Raw genomic sequence first — 27783 nt, forward strand, 5'->3', positions numbered from 1 at the left:
TAATCTAACTAGTGACTTTTATAAAGGGTAGAAAAGAGATAAGACTCTTGATAGAGTGGGGAAGGATTGTGAGTTGAGTACAGAAAGCAGTAAACTTTTTGTCTCAGATTATGAGACATAGTGAGAGTAAAGGATAGAAAATAGGCATAGTGTGTGAGAGAATAGTTAACCACAACAGTAATAAAGTTCTGGAAGTCAGTGAAATGGGCTAAGATCCAAGATGGGGTGCTGTATAGTATTTACAATTTTATGGAACAACAGTTACTTACTGTAATACTGCAACAACAATCATATGACAGAATCTGTATGATATGAATAAGAAGACTAGGAAGTATATGACCTAGATTAATGTGCTGATGGAACACAAGTGAAGTGAAAGAAGGAAAATTAAAAATACACTATAAAAGAGAGAACAGGAAAACAAGTCAAACAATGCAATTAAACAAACAAACAAAATGAGTAATACTAAACGGAAAGAAGAGAAATTAAAAAATAGTAATAAAATAAAACATGTAAAACGATGAAACAATTATCATACAAATAATCAATAACATGCAAGTTCTCTGGAATAGCAAAGTGAAATTTGTCTCAGTTCTCAGTTGGAATTAGCCTTGTGATCCCTGTTTGGGTCTGACTCTGGTCCTTTCATAGAAATATGGAACTTTTGTCAAGCTGAGTTGGGCATGAGGAGAGGAAAGGAGTGGGTTGTAATTAAGATGCCATATATTCTTGCTGTTAATGCTAAGATTTCATAAATTGCATTTGAATAAGTGTTTCATCATTTGTTATAGGTTCTTAGAGTAGTAGTCAGAGACTTAAGTCTTGTTTTTTTCAAAATTCCATCAATTATTGTTTTTTGCTAGGTATACAGTCCACAGAGGTCCTCAAGCTGTTGTAAACAAAGTCATCTCTCCTATTGAATGGCATTGACTTTTTGAGGAGTCCATGCCTATCTTTTATAATGTACCACATTCCAAATTTGTCTGATTATTTCCTCATGCTGTACCATTTTACACTTACTTACACTTAATGTAATTACTGATATGTGTCTTCTATTTGTCTTTTTTTGTTTTATATATCTTTTTGTTGTATTTTTCCATTACTATTTATCCCCCTTATACCCACTTCCACCTCCTTGTATCCTTGCCCCCTGCAGTCAAAACACTGTAGTCCATCCATGAGTTCTTTTTCCTTATTTGCTTCATCCCTCCACCCCTTATCCGCCACCCCCTAGAGCAATCATCCTGCTCTCTATGAGTCTATCTGTATTTTGCTTGTTAGTTCAGTTTGTTTATTAGAATCCACATATTAGTTCTGTATCTATCTGCTTCTCTCTTTTGTCATCTTTGGATTTTTTGAGTGTTATCCCCCTCCTCTAGTTTAGAATTAGTACCTCCCTTATCTTCTTTTAAGGGTTCTCTTGGAAACGAGAATCCTAAATTGTGTGCTTATCTTATCAAAGTTCTAAACAATTGTGGGGACCTTAGAATGGTTTAACTTTGCTCATCCTTTGATTTATGTTGTATTATCACTGTGTTTTCTTTTAATTGTATATTTTTAAACCTTGCAATTATTTTTATAAGTGTGTTTTTAGAGTTAGTATTTATTTAAATTCACCCACAAATTTCCCCCCTCTTCATTCCTTTTGTCGTTTTAGACCTTCCATTTCATTCTTATTACCTTTGATATAAATGACAGGATACTATTGAAAAGCTTTGATTTTTTTTCCCTGAGGACCACTAGGAGCATACTTTCTCAGTTTTTGTCTAAAAAACCTCTGTATTTTTACCTTGTTCTTGAAAGGTAATTTCACTGGGTAAAAGTGTAGGTTGAAAGTTTTCTCTCAGCACATTAAAGATGTCTTTCCACAGGCTTCTGGCTTCCATAGTACTTCTGAGAACTCTTCTATAAATTAAATGTCAGTCCTTTGAAGGCAATGTATTTTGTTTTCTTTATACTTTTAAGATGTTGTCTTTGGTTTTATTTTCTGAGATTGCACTATTTTGTGTCTGGCTTGGGGTTTTATTTTTCTTCCATTCTATTTGTTGGACATCTTGAATAACTGATCTTTATTTCTTGAAGACTCTGTGTCATTAACTCCAACTCCTCCCCATTCTCTCTCATTGCTTTTTAAAAAATTTGCATTACCTGTATGCTACAGTTCCTCACAATTTCTTCCATATCTCTTAGCTATAATTTCATGTTTTATAAAAGTTTTATCAGTATGCTCATTATAGATGTTATACTTTCTTTTCCTCTGCAAAGTGTTATAACTTTAGTAAGTTTTCTCTTCAGCTGTATCTAGTCTACTGTGGTGCCCATCTATTGAGTTTTAAATTTTAAAGTTTTTACTTCTACAATTTACATTTTATTTCAATTCAGCTAATTTTTTTTGTTTTTTTTTCAGTTTCCTGTTCCCTATATTATTTTCAAGTTAAAAATATCTTTAGTAATGTTAGAAATAGTTGTTACATACTATATGTGTAATAATTCCAATATCTTAAGTCTTTGCTTAGTAGTTTCTGCTGTCAGATGTTTCTCCTGTTTTTCTTTATTATATTTTGCTTCCTTATATGCTTAGTGAATTTTAAGTGGAGTATCTTATTTTCCTTTCAAAACTGATTTTTTTGGAATTCTTTGCAATTTACCATGACAGTATGTTCTTCTACATAGGACCTTGATGCATTTCTGCCCAGACTCTGGGGATCAGTGCAGTTTTCTTTCTAATTGTTGTTTACGCTATTACAATAGTCATAATTTCCCCCCTTTTTCCTCCTCCACCTATCTCAAGCCCTGCTCCCACAGTCAATTCTCACACTGTTGTCCATGTCCATGGGTGATTCACATACATTCTTTATTTAATCCCTTCCCCTTCTTTCCACAATCCCATATGCCTCCCTTCCTCTGGCAGCTGTCAGTGTGTTCTGTTTCCACGTCTCTGATTCTGTTTTGTGTGTTACTTTATTTTGTTCTTTAGATTCTTCTTATCAGTGTGATCATATGGTATTTGTATTTCATTAACTGGCTTCTTTTACTTAGCATGATAATCTACAGTTCCATGCAAACTGTTGCAAAGGGTTCAGATTCCTTTGTATTTTTTCTGCTATGTAGTATTCCACTGTGTAAATGTACCACATTTTTTTTAAGTCCACTCATCTACTGATGGGCACTTAGGCTGTTTCCAATACTTAGCTATTATAATATACCATACTATGAACATAGGGGTGCATAAGTTATTTTGAATTGGTTTTTCAGGATTCTTAGTGTTTAATTATTTTGAGGAAATTCCATACTGTTTTCCTCAGGGTCTGCACCGGTCTGCATTCCCAGCAACAGTGCACTAGGGTTCCCTTTTCACCACATCCTCGCCAGCACTCATTGTTGATTTATTAATGATGTCCATTCTAACAGGTGTGAAGTGATATCTCAATGTAGTTTTAATTTGCATCCCTCTGATAGCTAGTGACATTGAGCATTTTTTCATATGACTATGGGCCTTCTGTGTGTCCTCCTTAGAGAAGTGTCTATTCAGGTCTTTGTCTGTTTTTTTAATTGGATTGTTTGTCTTCCTGCTGTGGAGTTGTATGTGTTCATTTTGTATTTTGGAGATCAAACTCCATTGGCAAATAGGTTCTCTCATACAGTAGATTCTTTTTTCATTTTGATACTGGTTTCTTTATCTGTGCAGAAGCTTTTTAATTTGATGTAGTCCCATATTTATTTTTTCCTTTATTTTCCTTGCCCTAGGAGATATATCAGCAAAAATATTTCTATGTGAGATATCTGAAATTTTACTCCCTATGTTTTTTTTAAAGATTTTATTTACTTATCTTTAGAGGGGAAGGGAAGGAGAGAGGGAGAGAAATATCAATGTATGGTTGCCTCTGGTGTGTCCCCTGCCGGGAACTGGTCTGCAGCCCAGGCATGTGCCCTGACTGGGAATCAAACCACGATGGCCTGGTTCACAGGCCCGCGCTCTATCCACTGAGCTACACCAGCCAGGGCCCTATGTTTTTTCTTTAGGATTTTTATGTTATTGTGACTTATATTTAAGTCTTTTACACATTTTGAATTTATTCTGTTGTATGGTGTAAGTTGATGGTCTAATTTCATTTTTTTTTGCAAGCACTACTTCAGTTCTTCCACACCATTTATTGAAGAGTCTGTTTTTATTCCATTGTATGCTCTTGCCTCCTTTGACAAATATTAATTGACCATAAAGGTGTGGTTTTATTTCCAGGCTCTCTATTCTGTTCCATTAGTCTATGTGTCTATTCCTGTGCCAGCACCAAACTGTTTTGATTACAGTGGCCTTGTAGTATAGTTTGATATCAAGTGTTATGATCGCTCCAACTTTGTTCTTTCTTAAAATTGCTGAGGCTATTTGGGGTATTTTGTAGTTCCATTTAAATTTTTGAAGTATTTGTTCTAGATCTGTGAGATATGTTATTAGTATTTAAGCAGGAATTATATTGAATCTATAGATTGCTTTAGGTGATATGAACATTTTAATGATGTTAAATCTTCCAGTTCATAAACAGGGTGTATGCTTCCATTTATTTGATCTTCTTCAATTTTTTTCATTGTTTTATAGTTTTCTGAGTACTAGTCTTTTACCTCTTTGGTTAAATTTATTCCTAGGTACTTTATTTGTTGTTGTTGTTGTTGCTATAGTAATTGGAATTTTTTCATAGTTTTTCTTTCTGATATTCATTGTTGGTGTACAAAAATTCCATCAATTTATGAATATTGATTTTGTATCACCTTTAGGGTGTTCTATGTATGCTGTCATGTCATCTACAAACAATGACAGTTTTACTTCCTCCTTTCCCATTTGGATGCCTTTTATTTATTCTTGTATGGTCACTGTGGCCTGGACCTCCAGTACTATGTTGAATAAGAGTGCTGAAACCCTGACACTCTTGTCTTGTTCCTGATATTAAGTGAAAAGCTTTTAGTTTTTGCCCATTGAGTATGCTGTTGGCGTAGGTTTTTTGTATATGGCCTTTATTATGTTGAGGCATGTTCCCTCTATTCTCACTGTGCTGAGTATTTTTTATCATAAATGGGTGCTAGATTTTATCAAATTCCTTTTTCTGCATCTATTGATATAATCACATGATTTCAAACCAGTGTGAGTCCACTCTGAATTTGTAGTTTGAGGTTAGTGGGCTACCCAGCTAAATACTAATTTAAATTGCAAAACTCTACGAGGGCCTGAATTTAGTTATAGTTTCACAAGGACTTTCCCCTGTTCTTCTCTGCTGATAGCCGAGATAGTCTTTTTTAAAAAATACTCTGGGGAAAGGATTGTGCGTACTTTTAATATGGTACACCCTTATGTTGAATATATTATGAAAGAAGACTCTGAAATTCTTCAAATTTGGTAAATGGCTTCAGGGCAAAAATAATTGGGTAGTCAGTTTATCAGGCTTTTCCCTCCAATATTGTAGCCTGATAAAGCCTAATTTACTTCTCTTAGGTGCTCTTAAGATACATTTTCTACATTTTCAAGCATTTTAGTTTTTCTTTTTTAAGCAAGCTTATCAGTCTGGATACCTAACAACTACATTATTGAGGTATTTCTTATTTCTCTAGGCCATTATTTTATAGTATACATCTTAGAGCACCTGAATCAGAATCACCTAGTGGTGTTTATTAGAATTTTACATTCTGGTAGCTAACCTCAGGATTACTGAAATAGAATCTCTTGAATGGTGTCCTAGTATGTGGATTTTTATGAGGTTCTTTAGGTAATCCTAATGCATACAGAAGTTTGTTTTTATTCCTACTTTAAAGTTTTCTATCTGGTACTTTTTTATTGTAGGATCTTAACAATATATTGTTTTTATATTGTCCTAGTTGAAGAATCCATTTTTTATATCACTTAGATATGCCAACTTTATCATATTTTTAAATTTTTATTTATTTTTTAAACATTTTTTATTTTTATTTTCTCCTTACCCCTCCCAGCACTGTGGCCTTCTCCACTTCCCTTCCCTGTTTCCATACCCCTTGTTATTGTCCATGTGTCCTTTATAGTTGTCCCTGCAAACTTTTCCCCCTTTTCCCCCATTAACCCCCTTTTTCTCCACTCTGGCCACTGTCAACTTGTACCAATTTCAATGTCTGTGATTATATTTTGTTTGCTTGTTAATTCTGTTGATTAGCTTCCACTTACAGGTGAGATCATATGGTATTTGTCTTTCAAAGCCTGGCTTATTTCAGTTACTCTAAGCTTCCCAGTTCCATTCATGCTCTCGCAAAGGGTAGGAGCTCCCTTTTTTTTTTTTTTTTTTTTCCCCTTCTTCTTTCTGCTGTGTAGGAATCCATTGTGTAAATGTACCATCATTTTTTGATCCATTCATTTACTGATTGGCACTTTCATCATATTTTAATTGTGTGTGTGTGTGTGTCTGTTTCTGTTCATTCTGTTTTGGTTCATTGAACTGCCTATTCTTTGAGCAATACCATAGTTTTTAATTACTGTTGCATTATGATGTGTTGTACTATGTGATAAAAAAATCTTCCTTAGTTTTTATTTTATTATTTTCTACCACACTAAAAATTTTAAAAGTAGCATCATTATCTTTCTTCAACTGTCTTTAGTGATTCTATAGAATTAAATCATTTTTCTATATTTTTTGGAGAAAGAGTTTTAATTGTCCTTGTCTCATACTGCACTTTCTTCATATTGACTTAAGAAACCCTTTTGTTTAAAGATTTTATTTATTTATCTTTGGAGGATAAGGGAAGGAGAGAAGGAGAGAAACATTAATGTATGGTTGCCTCTAGTGAGTCCCCTGCCAGGAACTGGCCTGCAACCCACGCATGTGCCCCGACTGGGAATCGAACCTGATACTGTGGTTCTCAGGCCTGCACTCAATCCACTGAGCTACACCAGCCAGGGCTTAAGAAACCCTTTTGATTGAGGTACTACAGTCTGTTTTACCTGACTCTTTGCCCACAAACTCTTTGTTTTTTAATCCTAGTGCCAGTATGGCCATTTTTCCTCTACATGTCTGTCTACCCATCTTTCAAAACTGAAGTCAAGGTATTTACCTTCACTACAGAGCTATGATGAACACACTCAGGGTCAAGGGAACCCTCCTAACTTTGAACACAACTGACTATACAACTCATTTTTACTTGGTAATTCCTACTGAATCACGGACTATAAAAGCTGCAGGCTACTTATAGAGATCATACTGTCTATCACTGCCCTCTTACCAAAGAGAAAACTGAATCCCAGTGTATAGGAATGACATGTTCATAATGATTTAATGATTTTTATTTTATTTTATTTTATTTTAAATATATTTTATTGATTATACCATTACAGTTGTTCTATTCACCCCCCTTCATTCCCCTCCACCCACACACTCCCTCCTCCATCATTCTCCCCCCCTTAGTTTATAACCACGCGTCTCAAGTCCTTTAGATTCTATATTTCCCCCACTATCCTTGCCCTCCCCCCTATCTATTTTCTACCTACTGTCTATTCTATTTTCTGTACCTTCTCCCCCCTTCTCCTCCTCCCACTCCCCTGTTGCTAACCCTCCATGTGTTCTTCATTTCTATGGTTCCACTCCTGATCTAGCTGTCCTCTAGGTTTGCTTTTGTTTTAGGCGTGGTCATTAATAACTGTGAGTTTGCTGTCCTTTCACTGTTCATCTTTTTCATCTTCTTTTTCTTATATAAGTCCCTTTAGCATTTCATATAATAAGGGCTTGGTGATGATGAACTCCTTGAACTTGATCTTATCTGAGAAGCACTTTATCTGTCCTTCCATTCTAAATGAAAGTTTTGCTGGATAAAGCAATCTTGGCTGTAGGTCTTTGGATTTCATGACTTGGAATACTTCTTTCCAGCCCCTTCTTGCCTGGAAGGTCTCTTTTGAGAAATCCGCTGACAGTCTGATGGGTACTCCTTTGTAGGTGACTGTCTCCTTATCCCTTGCTGCTTCTGGGATTCTCTCCTTCATTTTAATCTTGGCTAATGTAACTATGATGTGCCTTGGTGTGTTCCTTCTTGGGTCCAACTTCTTTGGGACTCTCTGAGCTTCCTGGATTTCCTGGAAGTCTATTTCCTTTGCCAGACTGGGGAAGTTCTCCTTTATTATTTGTTCAAATAAGTTTTCCACTCATGGCTGCTTCTTTCCCCCTTCTGGTACCCATATAATTCGGATGTTGGAACATTTAAAGATGTCCTGGAGGTTCCTAAGCCCCTCCTCATTTTTTTTGAATTCTCATTTCTTCATTCCTTTCTGGTGGAATGTTTTGTTCTTCCTTCTGGTCCATCCCATTGATTTGAGTCCCAGTTTCCTTTCCATCGCTATTGGTTTCCTGGACATCTCCTTTCATTTCAATTAGTTTAGCCTTCATATGTTCCTCTAATTTGTGACTATAATAAACCAGTTCTTTGAGCATCCTGATAAACATTGTCCTGAACTGTGCTTCTGAGAGGCTGGCAATTTCTCAGTCGCTTAGAGTTATCGGCTCTGGGACTTTGAGTTCTTCTTGCGCCATCTTTGGGGCTGTTCATGCCTGTTCCATAGCAGGAACAGAGTCCTAGGTCTTCACCAGAGCAGGGCAACTCAGTCGCTGGGTTGTGACGCTGTATGTGGGGGTGGGGTCAGAGAGGAGTAGTGGCGTCCTGTCTGCCATCTCCTGCCATGGCCCCCACAGGTGTGGCAGCTGCCACCGTCACCGGGTCCACGCATTTCGTCCCACTGCACGCGAGTGTACCACTGCTGTCAGCCCTTGCCCCCTGGGGCCTGCGTGGTCCGTCTCACTGTGCGCGAATGTGCGACCGCGGTCAGTCTGCCTCACACCCTGACGGGGTCCGGGCCACTTGCACACCTGGGTCTGGGGATCTTTTCTGCCCGACCCTGCTCCGCTGATGGCTCCACCCCCTCTTACCGTCCCCGTTGATCGGTTAGTGGTTGTTGGACTTCCGTATAATTCAGTTTTCTGTTTTTTGGCTGTGTCTTTGTTCTCCAAACGTTTGTTGTATTCAAACTTGGTTGTGGGAGAAGGCACAGTGTTTCCACCTATGCCTCCATCTTGGCAGAAGTCATGATTTAATGATTTGAATGATTTAATTGCTGAGGTAAACTTGAGATATATTTCTTGTATTTTAGAGCTCTTTCTATTACCATTGTTTGTGATATAATATTTCCAGTCTATTTTTTTTTTGTCTGGGCCTAGTTTGTGTTTTTTTCTTTAACTATATTGAACATTCCTTAAAGGCAGGACTCAAGTCTACATAATTTTTTCTACAACTCATAGCCCTAATGTTGTCCTCTTTGCTTATTTGATACCTAATCAATATTAATAGGTATTGGTGAAAATCAATATGTTCTGTTCACCAGTTTTCAAATTGTGGCTATTTCCTTGTGGGAGTTCCTATTATAATTGCATGAAAAGTGGCCTCTAGTGGTTGGTGTGTATATGACGATTGCTTTTAATTTTACACAGGTAATGAATTTTTTAAAAATATACTTTTTTAAAGTATATTTTATTGATTATTTATTATAGTTGTCCCATTTTTTCTTCCCATTATTCCTCTTGCCCTGCACCTCACCTACATCCAGCATCTCCCCTCACCTTAGTTCATGTCTATGGGTTCCACATGTAAGTTCTTTGGCTTCTCCGTTTCCCATACTATTCTTAACCACCCCTTTTCTATTTTGTTCCTATCATTTATGCTTCTTATTCCCTGTACATTTTCCACCATTCTCCCCTCCTTCCCCTCTAATAGCCCTCCATATGATTTCCATTTCTGTGCTTCTGTTCCTGGTATAGTTGTTTGCTCAGTTTTTGTTTTGTTTTTTTTTTTAGGTTCACTTGTAGATAATTGTGTTTGCTGTCATTTTACTGGTCATATATTTGATTTTCTTAGATAAGTTCCTTTAGCATTTCATAAAATAAGGTCTTGGTGATGATGAACTTGTTAACTTGACCTTATCTGGGAAGTACTTTATCTGCCCTCCCATTGTAAATGATAGCTTTGCTGGATAGAGTAATCTTGGATGTAGGTCCTTTCCGTTTATGACTTCAAATATTTCTTTCCAGCCCCTCCTGCCTGCAAAATTTCTTTTGAGAAATTAGCTGATAGTCTTATGGGAAGTGCTTTGTTGGTAACTGTCTCCTTTTCTCTCGATGCTTTTAAGATTCTCTCCTTATCTTTAATCTTAGGTAACTTAACTATGATGTGTCTTGGTGTGTTTCTTCTTGGATCCAACTTCTTTGGGATTCTCTGAGCTTTCTGGACTTCCTGTGTATTGAACTATTTATTTATTCTTCCATATTTACACTCCAGTGGCCTTCATAATTTGATGCAACAGTTATCAAGATGTTTTTCCATTGCTCAAAGCAGTTTTTGAACTCTTTGATTTTGATGCTTTTAGTGGTTCTTCCATTATTTGTTTCACCTTTTCCACATCAGTAAAATGTTTTCCTTTGAGGACTTTCTTGTTTCATCTGGGGCACCAAAAATATATAGTCCTTTGGGGAGAGATTGAGTGAATTGTGAGGATAGGTCACGGGGCCATTCTGTTTTTAGTCAGTAACTACTGAACACTCATAACTGGTACTTTTTCTAAGCAGTTAAGCTTTGGGCCAGAATAAAGTATTGTTCTGGGTGGAGGCAGTCATCTACTGTCTTCTTGTCCTATAGGTCCTTATTTTATAGGAGGATATTTTTCTGTCTTTAGGACCTTGTTTCTTTTTTTCTTTTAAAGATTTTATTTATTTATCTTTAGAGGGGAAGGGAAGGAGTGAGGGAGAGAAATATCAATGTATGGTTGCCTCTGCTGGGGACACACAATGTATCATCTGTCCCCTGCCAGGAACTGGCCTGCAACCCAAGCATGTGCCCTGACTGGGAATCAAACTGCGATCCTCTGGTTCGCAGGCCCGCGCTCAATCCACTGAGCTACACCAGCCAGGGCTTAGGACCTCGGTTCTTAATATGAGTGAATTAAATTGTTAGTAGTGGCTATTATGAACATTTGGGTTGTGGGGACAGCTTTTGCAATAAAGCTTGAAGCTCTTGATGACTGAGCTACTAGAGATGAGAGATTTTTTATAGTCCATAATTACTCATGAATGCAGAGAAGAAGCAACTTCAAGTTGAAAGGCATTTTTAACTAAATGCCAAGGTAATTGCTAATATAGAATGATAGGTAATTTCTTACAGATGTTAGGAGCAAAAAAGAGTTTTTAAGAGCTTACACAGTGGCAAATTACATTACAGAAAAATTTCATGAATTTATTTTTTCATTTTAAAATATAGATGTGTGGCTTTAAAATTATAAAAATATATTATAACAGATGATGTGGAGAAAAAGAATCCACGTGCACTGTTGATGGGACTGTAAATCGGTGCAGTCAGTGTGGAAAGCGGTGTAGAGATCTCTTGAAAAACTAAAAATAGATATACTATATGACCTAGCAATCCCACTCCTGAATATCTATCTGAAGCAAATGAAAACACTATTTTGTGAAGATATTTGCATCCCTATGTTCATTGCAGCATTATTACCCAAGATATGGAAGCAACTAAGGTGTCCATTGATAAGTGATTGGATAAAAAAGATAAGATACCCACACACACATACAATGGAATGTTACACAGCAGTTAGAAAGAATGAAATCTTGCCATTTGTGACAATGTGGTTGGGTATTGAGGGCATTATTCTAAGTTAAGTCAGTCAGGCAGAAAAAGATAAATACTACGTGGTTTCACTTTTGTGAGAAATCTAAAAAACAAACAAAGACAGTCTGATGGAAACAGAGACCAAAAGAATGATTGCCGGAAGGAAGATGGTGAGGGGATGGGCAAAAAAGACGAAGGGAAAAATAGTTAACAATATTGTAATGAGTTTGCACGGTGACAGATGATTGCTAGAATTAGTGAAGTGTGATCACATTGTAAAGTATAAAAATATCAATTCACTGTATGGTACACCTGAAACTAATATAACTAATACAATATTGTATAACAACTAGATTTAAATAATAATAAAATGTACAATTATATTTGCTCATTGTGAAAAGTTCTAACAGAAATGTATACAGTGAACAGGTGAAAACTTCCCCAGAGGTAATCGCTGTTTGCAATATGGTATATAGCCTTTCAGATATTTTTGTGGTATATTTTTATAAGTTTGCATTGTTGAATTCAGTTGACCTGTAAGTCACAGTCTAATGTTCAGGTTTGTATTTAATGATTTTCTTCCTTCTTTCTCTTTCTTTATAGGCTTGCTATGGGTGTTCTCTGGGATTAAAGTGTTACTGTAGTGCTGTAAAAGGAGAAAAGGTAAGATCTGAGATGGGACTTTGAACACATAGAAAAAACAGTAAAATAATGGTTTAATTTTTTTAAAACATGGTTTCTACCTCAGCACCTAATAAATATAATGAAGTCTACTATACTTCTCATTTTAGATAGTTGCCAGGATTAGACTATATCTCAGGGATCATAAAATATTTTCTATAAGACCATATAACAAATGTTTAAGGTTTATGACCCAATAAGGTCTCTGTCATATATTTCTCTTCTCTTCTGTAATATCCGTTTAACTGTGTAAAAAACATTTTTAGCTCTGGAATTATATAAAATAAGCTCTGGCTGCATTTGACCTGGGAGCTATAGTTTGATAACCTCTAATCAATCCTGTTGAAAGCACTTAATAAACATAAGAAGGGAAAAAACATTTAACAAGGAACTAAATATTTATCAAGATACTCATCTTTGCTGGATACCGTGCTAGGCAATGTATGTATTTTTCTAGTCCATGTGAATTAAAACTTGGTGAGTCTCTATTTTCATCTCACTTTTTCCACCACAGCACCTTTGTTGTGTACATATGATGATTAAAAAGTAAATATTCATGAGGATTAAATAGCATAAACTCAGTCACTGTGAGTCAGTTACTCACATTGAAATTGGAAGATTAAAAAGAGATAGTGAATTGTGGCCCTAAGAGAGTTGTAAGTAGAAAGGGGGTTATACTCCAGTCTCCATTGTTTGCAGCTTAATAAATATTTTTGAATAAATGAATGCATGCTACTAATTATGTATGAAAAAGTTTGGGACATATCTCAAGAACATATTGTATGTAAGGATATAGAAGATTCACTATTATATTAAAGTGTTTAAAAGTCCTGGAGTAAAGAAACATGTTAATTTTACAAAACTATATTCCCAAGCTACATTTGATCATGTAACCCACTTTTCTCTTTTACAATATTCCCCCCTTATCCACGGTTCTACTATCCATTGTTTGATTTACTCACAGTCCACTGAGGTTCAAAATACTAAATGGAAAATTTGTAACTTTTAAATTATGTGCCATTCTGGGTAGCATAATGAAATATTGCTCTGTTATGCTCCATCCTATCCAAGACATGAATCATCCCTTTGTCCAGTGTATACATGCTGCATACACTATCTGTCCATTAGTCACTTAGTAGCCATATCACCAGAAGGTCAGTAGTTGCCTGACACTACTTTACAAGGCCTGCATAATTTACCTCACTTCATGTATCACATCATATTATCACAAGAAGAAGGGTGAGTACAGTATAATAAAATATTTTGAATGAGAGAGACACTGCATCCATTTTTTATTCTCACCTGAGGATATTCTTACTGATTTGAGCAAGAAGGGAGGAACAGAGAGGTAGAGAAATATTGATGTGAGAGAGAAGCATTGATCATTTGCCTCTTGCACATGCCCTGATGAGGGACTGAACATGCAAAGTAGGCATGAGCCCTGGCTGGGAATTGTACCTTTTGGTCCACAGGGCAATGCTTCACCCAACTGAGCCGCACCAGACAGGGTCTATATAACTTTTATTACAGCATATTGTCACAATTGTTCTATTTTGTTATTAGTTATTGTTGTTAACCTCTTACTCTGCCTAATTTATGATTTAATCTTTACCATAATTATGTATGTACATGGTTTCAGTGTACATGGTTTCAGTCATTGACTGAAGGTCTTAGAATATATTACCCATGCATAAATGAGACTACTATAATAATAATTAGTGTTGTGCAGAACACATATTTGAATGACATAGTTTGAAAGGAGTAGTTTTTTTAGTAAAAGTGCTTTCTGTCATGGTAAATAAAAGACCAAGAGTGATTCATTTCTGATATTGGCACATTGACTTTTATCAGATTAATTCTTCTTAAGATAAGTATACACTCTGGACAAAATATGGTAGCTACTTAATATGTTAGGCATAGGACAGGGACCGAAAGCATTTTAAAAAAGAGAGAGGACTGTATTCTTGAAAGACAAGAAGTACACCGGGCAAGTTTGTGTTTATGTGGCTTTTCTCCTGAATGTCTCCTTCAGTTTGCATGGCATAGGATGGCTAAAACCCAGACAAGAAACCACAGTGTTACTGGCTTGAGAAGTCAGAGGGGAGATGTAAGGATGCCAGAATGGTTGGAAAGTGATATGGATTATGCTTGAAAGGAGAGAGCCACAGAGGGGAGAGCCAAAAAATCTGTTTGGAAACTCCACACAAATTCTTTCTAAATTATTTTTATTATAGTTGTCCTGAATTTTCTCCCTTTGTCACCTTGGGGAATCTCAGATATGTCACCAATTAAACCTTACCAGTCATGAGAAGTAACAACTAAAAGTGACCCATAGTCAGCAAAAGACCCATCAATAAAAACTAACTCTAAATTAACACAGATATTAGAAATGGTAGATGGTATTTTAAAGCCAATGGGATAAGTATGTTTGCAATTTAAAGGGAAATCTGCTGAAAATGAGTGAACAGGGAATCACAACAGAGCACTGGAAACTAAAAAAAAAAGAAGAAAATCTATATTTCAAAAGCAAAATATAAGAAAAAGAAATTCACCAGATGGGCTTTTAAAAAATATTTTTATTATTATTTAATTACAGTTGTCCCCATTTTCCCTTCCATTTCTCTCCTTCTGCCCTACCTACCACATTTAATCCTCCCCCGTCATTGTCTTTGTCCATAGGTCCTTTATACATATTCCTTGAGGACCTTTTACTTTCTTTCCACAGTTAGCTCCCTCACCCCTCTCTCCACCCCGCTGGTCACTGTCAGTTTGTTCTTTATTTCCATGTGTCTGCTTCTTTTTTGCTCATGTGTTTGTTTTGTTGTTTAGGCCTCACTTATAGGTGAGATCATAGACTATTTTTTCTCTCACCACCTGACTTATTTCACTTAGCATAAAGCTCTCCAGCTCCACCCATGCTATCTCAAAGGGTGCTATTTCCTTTCTGCTGCATAGTATTCCATAGAGATGACTGAAGAAATGGGCAGTAAACTTAAAGATAAATTAGGAGAAAGATCCAATCTGATGAACACAGAGAAGGAAAATAATAGAGGCCTTAGTGACCTGTGAGATAGTGTCAAATGATTTAATACAAATGTAAATGAGTTCCTTAAGAACAAGAGGAGGAAATCAGGTGAGTAAAAATAATGGGGCAGTAATAATGGCAAGAATTTTTTGTACTTGGTTAAAAACATAAATTTACAGAAAAATATAAATTTAAGAATTTCAGTACAATCCCAGCAGGATAAAAACATGCAAAACTACACCCAGGCAAGTCATAATGAATCTACTAGGAAAAACAATCTGCAATTAAAAGAAAAGCTGAAAGAAGCTACAAAAGAAAATACACATGTACAGGGTCACAAGGACATGACTAAGGATGGACTTTTTATAAGAATGAATGGATAACAAACAAGAATGTAAAATCATCACTAGACAGTTGAAAATATGTGCAGAGAGAATTATATGCAATGAGAATATACACCAAAAATAAGAGCAAATTTAAGACATTTTCTGATAATAAAAAAAAAACAGAATTCTTCATCAGCATACTTGCACTAAAAGAAATTTCAGGCTGAAAAACTTTAAAACACAGCAACAGAGCTTCAAAAGCATAACAACATAAGCCAAAACAGACAAAGTTAAAGAAATAAACAAATTCAGATTCACAGTTGTAGATCCTAATACTTCTAAGTCATTGACAGAATAGGAAAACATCAGTAAAGGCATAGATGATTTGAATTACATTATTAACAACCTTGACCTAATTGACATATATACAGTCCTAGATTCGATAATTACAGAATACAGTTTCTTCAAAGGCATATGGAATTTTCTTCAAGTTACACTGTATAATGGACCATAAAAATGAAACCCTATAAATATGAAAAGATTGAAAACATCAGTCTATATTCTCTTAACACATGAATTGAATAAGAAATCAATAGCAATACATCTGTAGAAAATCCGCAATTATTTGAAAATTAGAAAATACATTCTAAATGTATTTTCTACTTTTCCCCTGTACCTTCCCTCCATTCTTCCCCTTCCCCCTGCCCACTGAAAACCCTCCATGTGATATCTATCTTCCTGATTCTTTTCCTGTTCTATTGTTTGCTCAGTTTTTGTTTTTGTTTTAGGTTCAGTTGTTGGTAGTTGTGAGTTTGTTTCCATTTTACTGTTCATAGTTTTTCATCTTCTCCTATTTCTTAGATAAACCCCTTTAACATTTAATAAATCTCTTTTTAACATATAATTAGGGCTTGGTAATGATGAACTCCTTTACCTTGACCTTATCTGGGAAACACTTTATCTGCCTTTATATTCTAAATGATAGCTTTGGGGGACAGAGTAATCTTGGATATAGATCCTTGCCTTTCACTGTTTTGATACTTCTTTCCAGCTCCTTTTTGCCTGTAAGGCTTCTTTTGAGAAAACAGCTGATAGTGTCATAGGCACTCCTTTGTAGGTAACTCTCCTTTCCTCTTACTGCTTTTAAGATTCTTTCCTTATCTTTAATCTTGGGTAACTTAATGATGATGTGCCTTGGTGTATTCTTGTTTGAGTCCAATTTCTTTGGGAGTCTCTGGGCTTCCTGGACTTCCTGGAAGTCTGTTCCTTGGTCAGATTGGGGAAGTTTTCCTTCCTTATTTGTTTAAGTAAATTTTCAATTTTTTGCTGTTGTTCCTCTTCTTTTGGCACCCCTATGATTCAGGTATTGGTATGTTTAAAGTTGTCCCAGAGTTTTCTAAGCCTCTCCTCATTTTTTTGAATTCTTTTTTCTTCATTCTGTTCTGGTTGAATGTTTATATTTTCTTTTTGTTCCAAATTGTTGATTTGAGTCCTGATTTTCTTCCTGTCACTGTTGGTTTCCTGTATTTTTTCTTTTATTTCACTTTGGGTAGCCTTCCTTTGTTCCTTCATTTTGCAACTGAGCTCAGTCAGTTCTGTGAGCATTCTAATTACCAGTGTTTTGAACTTTGCATCAGATAGTTTATCTCCTTGTCGCTTAGCTGTTTTTCTGGTGTTTTGGTCTATTCTTTTATTTGGGCCATGTCTTGGTGCACCTGTAATGTTGTCAAGGGAAGGAGCCTTAGGTGTTCTTTGGGGCTGGGTAACTCTCTTTGCTGTGTTGTGGTGCTGTCTTTGGGGGACTGGTGGGAGAGGGAACAATGCAGTTCACTTGCTTGGCTCTAGCCCACTTTCAAACAAACTCTCTCTCATGTGAGATAGGGAGTTTTTACCACCATAGCAATCCCCCTGTAGTTTCCAGCTAGCTTTGACCACCACCTTGCTGCAGGTCCTCTTGGACATCCTTGTCTTGCCTGCACAGTTTGCCACCTTGCTGCAGGTTCTCCCTGCCCACCCAGTTGCCTGTCTCCGTTCCTCCTACCAATCTGCATGAATATTTATTCAAATCCTTGGTTGTCAGAGTTCTGTGCAGTTTGATTGTCTGCCTCTTCTGGTTGTTTATTGTTTTTAGATCGATTATTTATTGTTTTTAGATTGGTTCTTATCTGCCTTTTGGTTGTATGAGGAAGTGCATGGTTTCTACCTACACCTCCGTCTTGGCCACAACTCCCCCAGCACTCTCCACTTTTAATTTCTAGTTTATTCCTTTGTTATTTGTAGCCTAGATAGCAGTTATGCTTTGGATAAAATATAGCTCTCTTCAAGCATTATTATCAAGTTTTGCCACAAATATGCTGTATATACCAGGAGACCTCTCAAAATGTATCAGTTGGAAATTTATGGAAATTTACTAAAACTAAGCTTTATTTTCCTTCTAGATCCCTTTCTGACTGGCACTTGTGATCACCTTTCTAACACCAGCTCTACCAAAAAGGGCTATGTAATGATTTGAGGCAATCCAGAACTAAATTTTTTATATCTTTAACTTCTGGTCTCTCCTTTTATTTTCTTCAAAATAATTAGGTTGAGCCCTGGCTGGTGTGGCTCTGTGGATTGAGCATGGGCCTGTGAACTAGAAGATCATGGTTCGATTCCCAGTTGGGGCACATGCCTGGGTTGTGGGCCAGTTCCCAGCAAGGGGACTCATGAGAGGCAACCATACATTGATATTTCTCTCCCTATCTCCTTCCCTTCCCCTCTAAAGATAAATAAATAAAATCTTTTAAAAAAAGAATGGGATTCCCTTTAAAAAAGAAAAATAATTAGGTTGAGGTAATGAATACTAAGTCATCATAGTTCTATGACTAATTAAAATAAATAGGTATATTTATAGAAAATTTAGCAATATATCAATGATAATTGTTATTAAAACTACACAAATGTTTAGAACTGCCATTAATTGGCTAACATTTGCTTTCTTGCCTTTGAAGTAGTAAGTGGAAACTGACTAGAATAACCTTTTGAAATTATTTACATTTATTATGATATGATTAAACATAACAAGGAATTTATTCAGTATAAAATTAAGCTGTTTGGACTAAGTTTAGTACTTACCACACACATGCACATATACACTCACACATACACACTGAGGATATGAATAAAAGTCTACTGTACCTTAACCTCTAGGGGAATGTGCCTCTGATTTATGGCCCATTAGTTAATTGTCTTGTCGATATAGGTGCTTTCTATTTCTTAGATGCTGCCTAGGTTGTCACTGTGAATAGGATCCAGTGAGAGGGTTCACAAATGAAGTCCAGAGTCTCTCGGCAGGAACTCTGCCTTTAAGCCTTAGGAAAGTAAAGGAACTACTTGTGGCTCTGTAGTTAAGAGCATGTGTCATGAAGCTATGTGCCCTTGGAGTTTTTAAACTTACTAGTGGTGAATTTGCTTTCTCTTACTATGATTGGCTATATACAAGCTAACTAACCCTAGTGTTTTGATCTAATGATATGTTAATACATATGCAGAGCCTGTTACCACACCTGTCTGGCTATACAGACAATGTACATCAAGCGACCTTACTTTATAGATGCTGGTAAGGTACTGATGAGTGGACCCTCACTAGTAGGTAGGCAGCTCTCCTTTGCTGGTGTTGATAAAGTGCTACAGTCAGAACTGAGACTTGAATCACAATTCAAATTGTAATTCTGAGTAGAAGAATTATTGGTGATTTTCTCTTCATTTTTTTGTGTTCTACATTAAATATCTTTTTCATATTGATGTTACAATCAGGAAAACTATAGTTTTTTATGTTCAAGAGAAAGTCTTTTTCTGGGCAATGAATTTCTATTCTGAATAATCCTACCACTCTTCTACTCTAGAACAAATCTGAAAGCTTCTTTGATTTTTTTTTTTACCATTCTTTACCCCTGTACCATATTTATTTCATTTAACCTTAGCAGACCTTGTTTCCTGGATTTATTACCATATTTCCTGTTAAACTCTTGATTTCAGAATGTTTAAACCCCACTTCATCACTGAGATTACATTACCATATGTGAGATAAATTCAGAGTGATTTGTATTTTTCCACTCACATATTAAAGATTTCTCCATATTGGTGGATACTGGGGATTTTGTTGTATTAAATTAGTTTTCTCTAGATAGTTGTTTGATCCTTTTGAATCTCAGCCATTCCTATATTTAAAAACTCACAAATGATGAGTTTACCTTTCATTTTTGTTCAATTGCAGGGGGAGAGAGGATTTCCAGGTTTGGAAGGCCATCCAGGTTTGCCTGGATTTCCAGGTCCAGAAGGGCCTCCAGGGCCTCAAGGACAAAAGGTATGTGCCAAGTTGACAACTAGCCAATACCATAGGAATTATGCTATCTCATATGTGGAAATAGATATAAAATCAACTTAAAAAGTTACTGAATTATAGCCAGAAGCTAATATTTAAATAAAACAATAGGATGCCTGTGCATCTTATAATTGTTTAAAGAAATGAATATTACCGCTATATTCAAATGCTTTTGGAAGGTGCTGTTAATTGTATGTGGTTATGGGATTCTTAACAAAAAATAAGTTATGTCAGGATATTAGCTGTGCTGAAAAGAGCTGAACTGCCAGGTGTCAAAGTAGCTGATTAAGACAGCCAAAATGACATTAACAGTCAAACATTTAGTGACTTACTGTGACAGTATAAGCAAAAAGTTAAACCAGAAAAAGTGCTGACTTCCCCACTGTTCCAATTTTTTCCCAATGGAAGAGCACCGGTGAAAGTCAGATGGATCAGCTCAGACATGGAAAATTGTTTCACTGCTGAAAGACCTTGGAGCAAAAATCTCCTGCTATTTTTTATGGACCTTGAGTGGGTTGGGGGAAGGGAAAGGGTGAAGAGCTAAGACTGGAAAACTACTGAGTCAGAATACAAAAAAATGTCCTCAAGGATCTCCCCTCCCTCCTTCCTATGTCTTTTTATTCAGGTTCCAGGGGCCTTTCAATGCATAAGTGTGTGACCAGTCAAGGGGCACTAAGTCTGGTGTGGGATTGGCAGCTTTCCCCTCTGAGGCCTACCATGAGGCCTTTGTAATTGCTTGTGGTTGGGCCTGAAAAATCACATGTAGGATTTTAGCCAGGAGTCACACTTCTCAATTTCATCACTTGATATTTCAGGATCTGAATGAGGAACATAGTCTACCCCATTCTGGGCCTGGATGAGTTGGACATTGGAGGGCTATGCCAAAAACTGGATAATTAGTTTGAGGCCAGAGTAGATCATAGTCATAATTAAAATCATTCCAATTCTTCCAGGGTGACTGAGTATAACCATGAGCCCCAATCATCGCCAATCCAGGGATAAATGATTCACAGATTACCTGAGGTACTTTAGAAAGCAAAGAGGCTTTTTTCATAAGTCTTTTTTTTAAACATCTTTTAATTAATTTATTTTTTAGAGGGGGAAGGGAAAGAGAGAGGGAGAGATATATCAATGTATGGTTGCCTCTCATGTATCCCCTGCTGGGAACTGACCTGCAACCCAGACACATGTCCTGACTGAGAATTGAACCACGATCCTTGGGTTTGCAGGCCCGCACTCAATCCACTGAGCTACACCAGCCAGGGCTTTTCATCTTAAGTCTTATGATGGACACTTCTACTTTGCCAGTTTCAGTGATCTATATTCAACACAAAGCACTGGCAATAGTAAGACCCCTCCTTGGCTGGCCGGCAGGAAGTTGAAAGCTGTGCTGTGATCCAGTATTTCTCGGTCCAAGGATTTGAGGCCACCCTGTTGTGCTTCCAAAGCTGAAGTAGTATTATTAATGACTTCAATAGAGGTAAATGAGAGGTTCCAAAATATGTTTTCTACTTTAATGACCCTGACAGCAAGAAAAGTTAACTGGAGTATACACATGAGCAATAGATATTATATGACAAATCCCCTGAGTAATTAGAGTCCACCTGGTTTGGGAGTTCTCCTTGTATTCTATTTAGTGTGATATGTTCAATGGGAGGGACTGGTTTGAGTATCTGGAAGTTTTTTTTATTAATGTCCCATATGTAAATGTTATATTGGTAAGAATTTCAAAAGCCTAGATTTAAAAAAAGAAATAATACCCCAAGGGGGAACACTCAGAGTGACACTCACAGATTACCATTGGTCAATCAGCCAGAAGACCTTCCTAGTGGATACAGTTCTTGAATGGAATTGGAAAATTTGTGTAAAGTGGGGTAAGTCTAAGAAAGGAGAAGGCCACCTATATGGAGGTAAAATTAAAAAGACATATATCTTTTCTCAGAAACTGCTCTGAGAAAAGTTGATATTGATCTGGGGAGGCATCTTGTTTCTATAGTGTCAGGGTCCAACTGGCAGTGTATCAGGTTCCTTGTAATAAGGTTGAGGTATCTAAGTTAGTAAAAAGTTCCATATATATAGAAGTGTCTGTTTATTGCATTTCGTGGTACAGCCATCAAGCATTAATCTGCAGGTCGAGTGGTAGGTGACATACACAGCATTTTGTAATACTTAGAGTGATGACAACTAAGTGGGACAAGTATTTCAGAGAATTTGGTGAAGTAGAAGTCATAACATTATTTTGTGGGAGATAAAGAAGAAAGAACAGGCTCTGGCTGGTATGGCTCGGTGGATTGAGTGCCGGCCTGTGAACCAAAGGGTCCCAGTTCAATTCCCAGTCAGGGCACATACCTAGATTGTGGGCCAGGTCCCCAGTTGGGGGAATGTGAGAGGCAAACACACACTGATGTTTCTCTCCTTCTCTGTCTCCATCCCTTTCCCTCTCTAGAAATAAATTAATAAAATCTTTAAAAAATTTGAAAAAGAAGAGAGAACAGATCTATATGCCCTCCCTCTCCAATTCCCAGGCTCACAGGTCTAAAGGTGCTGTCATCCTATCATTTGGGGATACTTTTCCTCATTGATTGCAATATGAGCAGTCTCTCCTATACCATGAGCAAGGATAGCATCTTATATGCATGTTAAGATAGGGAGTGGGAAGAGATAATAATGAATTGTAAGACTGGGAGAAAATTATGCTTTTTAAATGTGTCTTTTGGCCTGTCATCCTTTACCATCTGTATTAGGTAGTCTGGTGAACTGATATATGAAAGGGCCTGTTCTGTTCATTTGCCTGGAAAGTAAATTTGTTTCAAAACTCTTTTATTTTTTTTTCATGTAGTAGTGGTCCATCATGTCACTAGAGTATTAAAGAAATCAAATGGATACTCATTATGTAGTCCTCCAAATAAAGGGGGAAATTAATTTAAATGCATAAATACTTTTTAACACTTACATGTACCAGAGCATAGATTGTAGGGATATGGTTGAGTGTGATTTCTGAGGAGGTGACAGTACATGAAGGTGTTTTGTTAGATTTAAGATTTAAGGGACCTGTGCTAAACTTTCAAAATAGAACTTTACACTGATGAAAAAGCAAGACTCTGCATGATTGCATAGACTTTAAGCAGGTGGGGCACTCAAGAGAATTCTCTATATCCAATGAGGTTCAAAAACAGTAGGCTTCCTGTGCATCGAGGAGTGGCACAGAAGTAGCAAAGAGATGTGAAAGAGTAAAATGGATGGAATTGAGCACTAACTCAGCAGTAATCCTTACAAATGATTGGCATAGGATATCTTAATGAATTCCAGCTTAAGCTCCCCGTAATTTAGGCAGTCTTGTAAAAATGAGGTAGAAACTCCAATTGAGAGAAAATTTCAGTCATATTAGTGAAATGAGTGCTTTGGAATAGTAATTAAGAGTCCAACTTTGGCAATGACTTAGGTCTAGTGTAATAAAAAAGATAGAAAAATAAAGTTGTATTTTTTGCATCTGAGTTTATCTGGAATTAGGGACTCCATTTCATTTACACCATGCTTGCTGAGAGGTAATAGTTGTATCAGATTAAAAAAGTTAACTACATCAGAATACCTTTGGAGTAATTTAACATTAATTGGGACTATTCTATAGTACTATGATAATTTTTAAAGGTGTGGTTGTATGCAATTTAATTTAAAAGCAGGCTTGAATGCGGGAGGTGAGGGTAGGAAGGGCAGAGGAAGTAAAGGGGGAAAATGGGGACAACTGTAATTGAACAATAACATAAAAAGAAATTAAAATAAATAATAAATTTAAAAGTAGTCCAATGTTTTGCTTTGATTCTATCTCAGTATCCATAAATTGAGGAGGTGGACTACTTTCTAAACTTTTGGAATTCAGAATTTGAAACACCTCATGCTTCTGTCTTCACTGTGACTTCATGCTTCCCAACATATACAAATGTGTCCTTTTCATGTAATTGGTTATTATGGTACATGCATGTATTAACATATACACATGTATTAAATCTGTATACTCCCATATATGAAAGTATAATATATAAAACATATATACATGTGATTGTGTATATAAACATTTCCAAAGTATTTATTTATTATTAAAATAAATTTAAATAATTTTTGGTATATCTATATCCACTTCATTCAAAAGAAATGAGCATAAGAAGGTATAAAATGAAAAATATGCCCTTTCCACCTGTATCAGTGAGCCACTGAATTCTCCATAAACCTAATAGGTACCCATCTGTGTTATTTTCTTGCAAATATGCCTGATAATTTTTATGGATATACATGTGCGTATGAATATATGCATACACATGCATGCATATATACATTCAGACTGTTTTAATCCCTTTGATTTATTAAATGGTAGTATCTTTAATACATTTTAACTTTACTTTTTACTTAGTATATATTATAGATATTCTACATCAGTATGCAAAAATCCTCTTCTTTATTTTTTATAATTGCATTTTATATCATTATGTGTATATAGCACAATTTATTATGAGAGTAACCTATTGATCATTTAGGTAGTTTTCATTTTTTTTTTGTTAACTATAAACAGTATTGCTAAGATACAATTTTTAAAATTTTTTAATTGTAGTTTTATTTAAATATTATTTTGTATTAGTTTCAGGTGTATAGCATAGTGGTTAGATAATATACTTTAGAAAGTGGTCACCCCAATAGTTTTGGTACCCCCAGCATCATAGATAGCTATTACAATATTGTTAACTATATTCCCTATGCTGTACTTTATACCCCTGTGACTATTTTCTATCTGCTAATTTGTACTTCTTTTTTTTTGCATGACAAATGGCTTTTATTATTCATATTTAATTTTAATTCCATTTGGAAAAAGACACATGTCATAGTTTTGTCTACTAGTGGCTATGCTGTAATTTCTTTTTTTAAATATATTTTATTGATTATACCATTACAGTTGTTCTATTCCCCCCCCTTCATTCCCTTCCACCCGCACACTCCCTCCCCCACCATTCTCCCCCCCTTAGTTTATAACCACGTGTCTCAAATTCTTTAGATTCTATATTTCCCCCACTATTCTCGCCCCCCCCCTTATCTAATTTCTACCTACCATCTATGCTATTTTCTGTACCTTCTCCCCCCTTCTTCTCCTCCCACTCGCCTGTTGCTAACCCTCCATGTGTTCTTCATTTCTATGGTTCCACTCCTGATCTAGCTGTCCTCTTGGTTTGCTTTTGTTTTAGGTGTGGTCATTAATAACTGTGAGTTTGCTGTCCTTTCACTGTTAATATTTTCATCTTCTTTTTCTTATATAAGTCCCTTTAACATTTCATATAATAAGGGCTTGGTGATGATGAACTCCTTTAACCTGATCTTATCTGGGAAGCACTTTATCTATCCTTCCATTCTAAATGAAAACTTTGCTGGATAAAGCAATCTTGGCTGTACATCTTTGGATTTCATGACTTAGAATACTTGTTTCCAGCCCCTTCTTGCCTGGAAGGTCTCTTTTGAGAAATCCACTGACAGTCTGATGGGCACTCCTTTGTAGGTGACTGTCCCCTTATCACTTGCTGCTTCTAGGATTCTCTCCTTCATTTTCATCTTGGCTAATGTAATGATGATGTGCCTTGGTGTGTTCCTTCTTGGGTCCAACTTCTTTGGGACTCTCTGAGCTTCCTGGATTTCCTGGAAGTCTATTTCCTTTGCCAGACTGGGGAAGTTCTCCTTTATTATTTGTTCAAATAAGTTTTCCACTCATGGCTGCTTCTTTCCCCCTTCTGGTACCCCTATAATCCGGATGTTGGAACGTTTAAAGATGTCCTGGAGGTTCCTAAGCCTCTCCTCATTGTTTTGAATTCTCATTTCTTCACTCCTTTATGGTGGGATGTTTTGTTATTTTTTCTGGTCCATTCTATTGATTTGAGTCCCAGTTTCCTTTCCATCGCTATTGGTTTCCTGGACATCTCCCTTCATTTCAATTAGTTTAACCTTCATATGTTCCTCTAATTTGTGACTATAATAAACCAGTTCTGTGAGCATCCTGATAAACATTGTCCTGAAATGTGCTTCTGAGAGGCTGGCAATTTCTCAGTCGCTTAGAGTTATCGGCTCTGGGACTTTGAGTTCTTCTTGCGCCATCTTTGGGGCTGTTCATGCCTGTTAAGTAGCAGGATCGGAGCCCTAGGTTTTCACCAGAGCAGGGCAACTCAGTCGCTGGGTTGTGACACTGTATGTGGGGGCAGGGTCAGAGAGGAGCAATGGCGTCCTGTCTTTTGTCTCCTGCCACGGCCCCCACAGGTGCGGCAGCTGCCACTGTCACCGGGCCCATGTGTTTCGTCCCACTGCATGCTAGTGTGCTACCGCCATCAGTCCTCGCCCCCTGGGGCCTGCCTGGTCCATCTCACTGTGCACAAATGTGCGACCATGGTCAGTCTACCCCACACCCTGACTGGGTCCGGGCCACTTGCACTCGTAGGTCTGGGGATCTTTTCTGCCCGACCCTGCTCCACTGCTGGCTCCGCCCCTCTCCCCGTTGAACTGTTAGTTGTAGTCGGACTTCCGTATAATTCAATTTTCTGTTCTTTGGCTGTGTCTTTGTTCTCCAAACGTTTGTTGTATTCAAACTTGGTTGTGGGAGAAGGCACAGTGTTTCCACCTATGCCTCCATCTTGGCGGAAGTCTAATTTGTACTTCTTAAAACCTTCGGCTCTTTCACACGGTGAGATATACAACTTTAATAGATTTATTTTCCCGTCAGATATTATCTCTGTAAGATTACTAGAAGTGGTATTGCTGAATTTGATGATAGATGTATTTATTATATATCTTTATGGATATTGCCAAATTGTCCCACCATGAATTTATATGATTTACTTTTTCCTGTTTTATTTTTATTTTTCAGTTATAGCTTACCTTCAATATTTTTCTATTGGTTTCAAGTGAACAGCACAGTGATTAAACAATAATATTGTATGATGTGATTCTTTCTTAGTTTTCTTTTGATTTTTATTATTATTTATGCTGTTACACTTGTCCCATTGTTAACCCCTTCACCCACCCCTTGTCAGCCTGCCCCCCACTTCCATAGTCAATCGTCACAGCACAATCCAGGTCCATCAGTCATGCATATATTTTTTTTTATTTAATTATTGTTCATAGTAGAGTTTTCTGTCTTTCACTCCGATCTCAGCCCACCCCCCCGCCAGTGCTGCCTACCTCCCTCCCATTTCTACCCCCTTAGTTGTTGTCCATGTGTCCTTTATACTAGTTCCTGTAAAGTCTTCCCCTTTTTCCCCTGAAATTCCTTACCCTCTCCCCTCTAGTCACTATCCTCCTGTTCTCTATTTCAGTGTCTTTGTTTTTATTTTGCTTGCTTCTTTGTTTTGTTGTTTAGGTTCCTGTTAAAGGTGAGATCGTATGGTATTTGTTTTTCGAAACCTGGCTTCTTTCACTCAGCATAATGCTTTCCAGTTCCATCCATGATGTTGCAAAGGGTAGGAGCTCCGTCTATCTTTCTGCTGCAGAGAATTCCATTGTGCATATGTATCATAGTTTTTAGATCCATTCATTTACTGATGGGCATCTAGGTTGCTTCTAGCTCTTGGCTATTGTAAATTGTGCTGCTATGAACATTGGGGTGCATAGGTTCTTTTGGATTGGTGTTTTAGGGTTCTTAGGATATAATCCCAGCAGTGGAATTGCTGGGTCAAAAGGCAGGTACATTTTTAGTTTTCTGAGAA

At 36.7% G+C, this 27783-nt stretch overlaps 1 protein-coding gene across 1 annotated transcript in view; it reads left to right on the plus strand.

Annotated features, from left to right (window-relative positions):
- The window catches only part of COL4A5 (collagen type IV alpha 5 chain), a 340149-nt gene that overhangs the window by 110602 nt on the left and 201764 nt on the right, over positions 1–27783 (plus strand). Inside the window, exons 2-3 of the mRNA XM_037041949.1 lie at positions 12265–12324; positions 19949–20038. Of these exons, the coding sequence (XP_036897844.1) occupies positions 12265–12324; positions 19949–20038 (150 nt within the window). The remainder of the gene's footprint in view (positions 1–12264; positions 12325–19948; positions 20039–27783) is intronic.

Source organism: Sturnira hondurensis, unplaced genomic scaffold (assembly GCF_014824575.4).
Source record: "Sturnira hondurensis isolate 20B ecotype Veracruz unplaced genomic scaffold, ASM1482457v3 Scaffold0003420, whole genome shotgun sequence".
Classification (NCBI taxonomy): Eukaryota; Metazoa; Chordata; class Mammalia; order Chiroptera; family Phyllostomidae; genus Sturnira; species Sturnira hondurensis.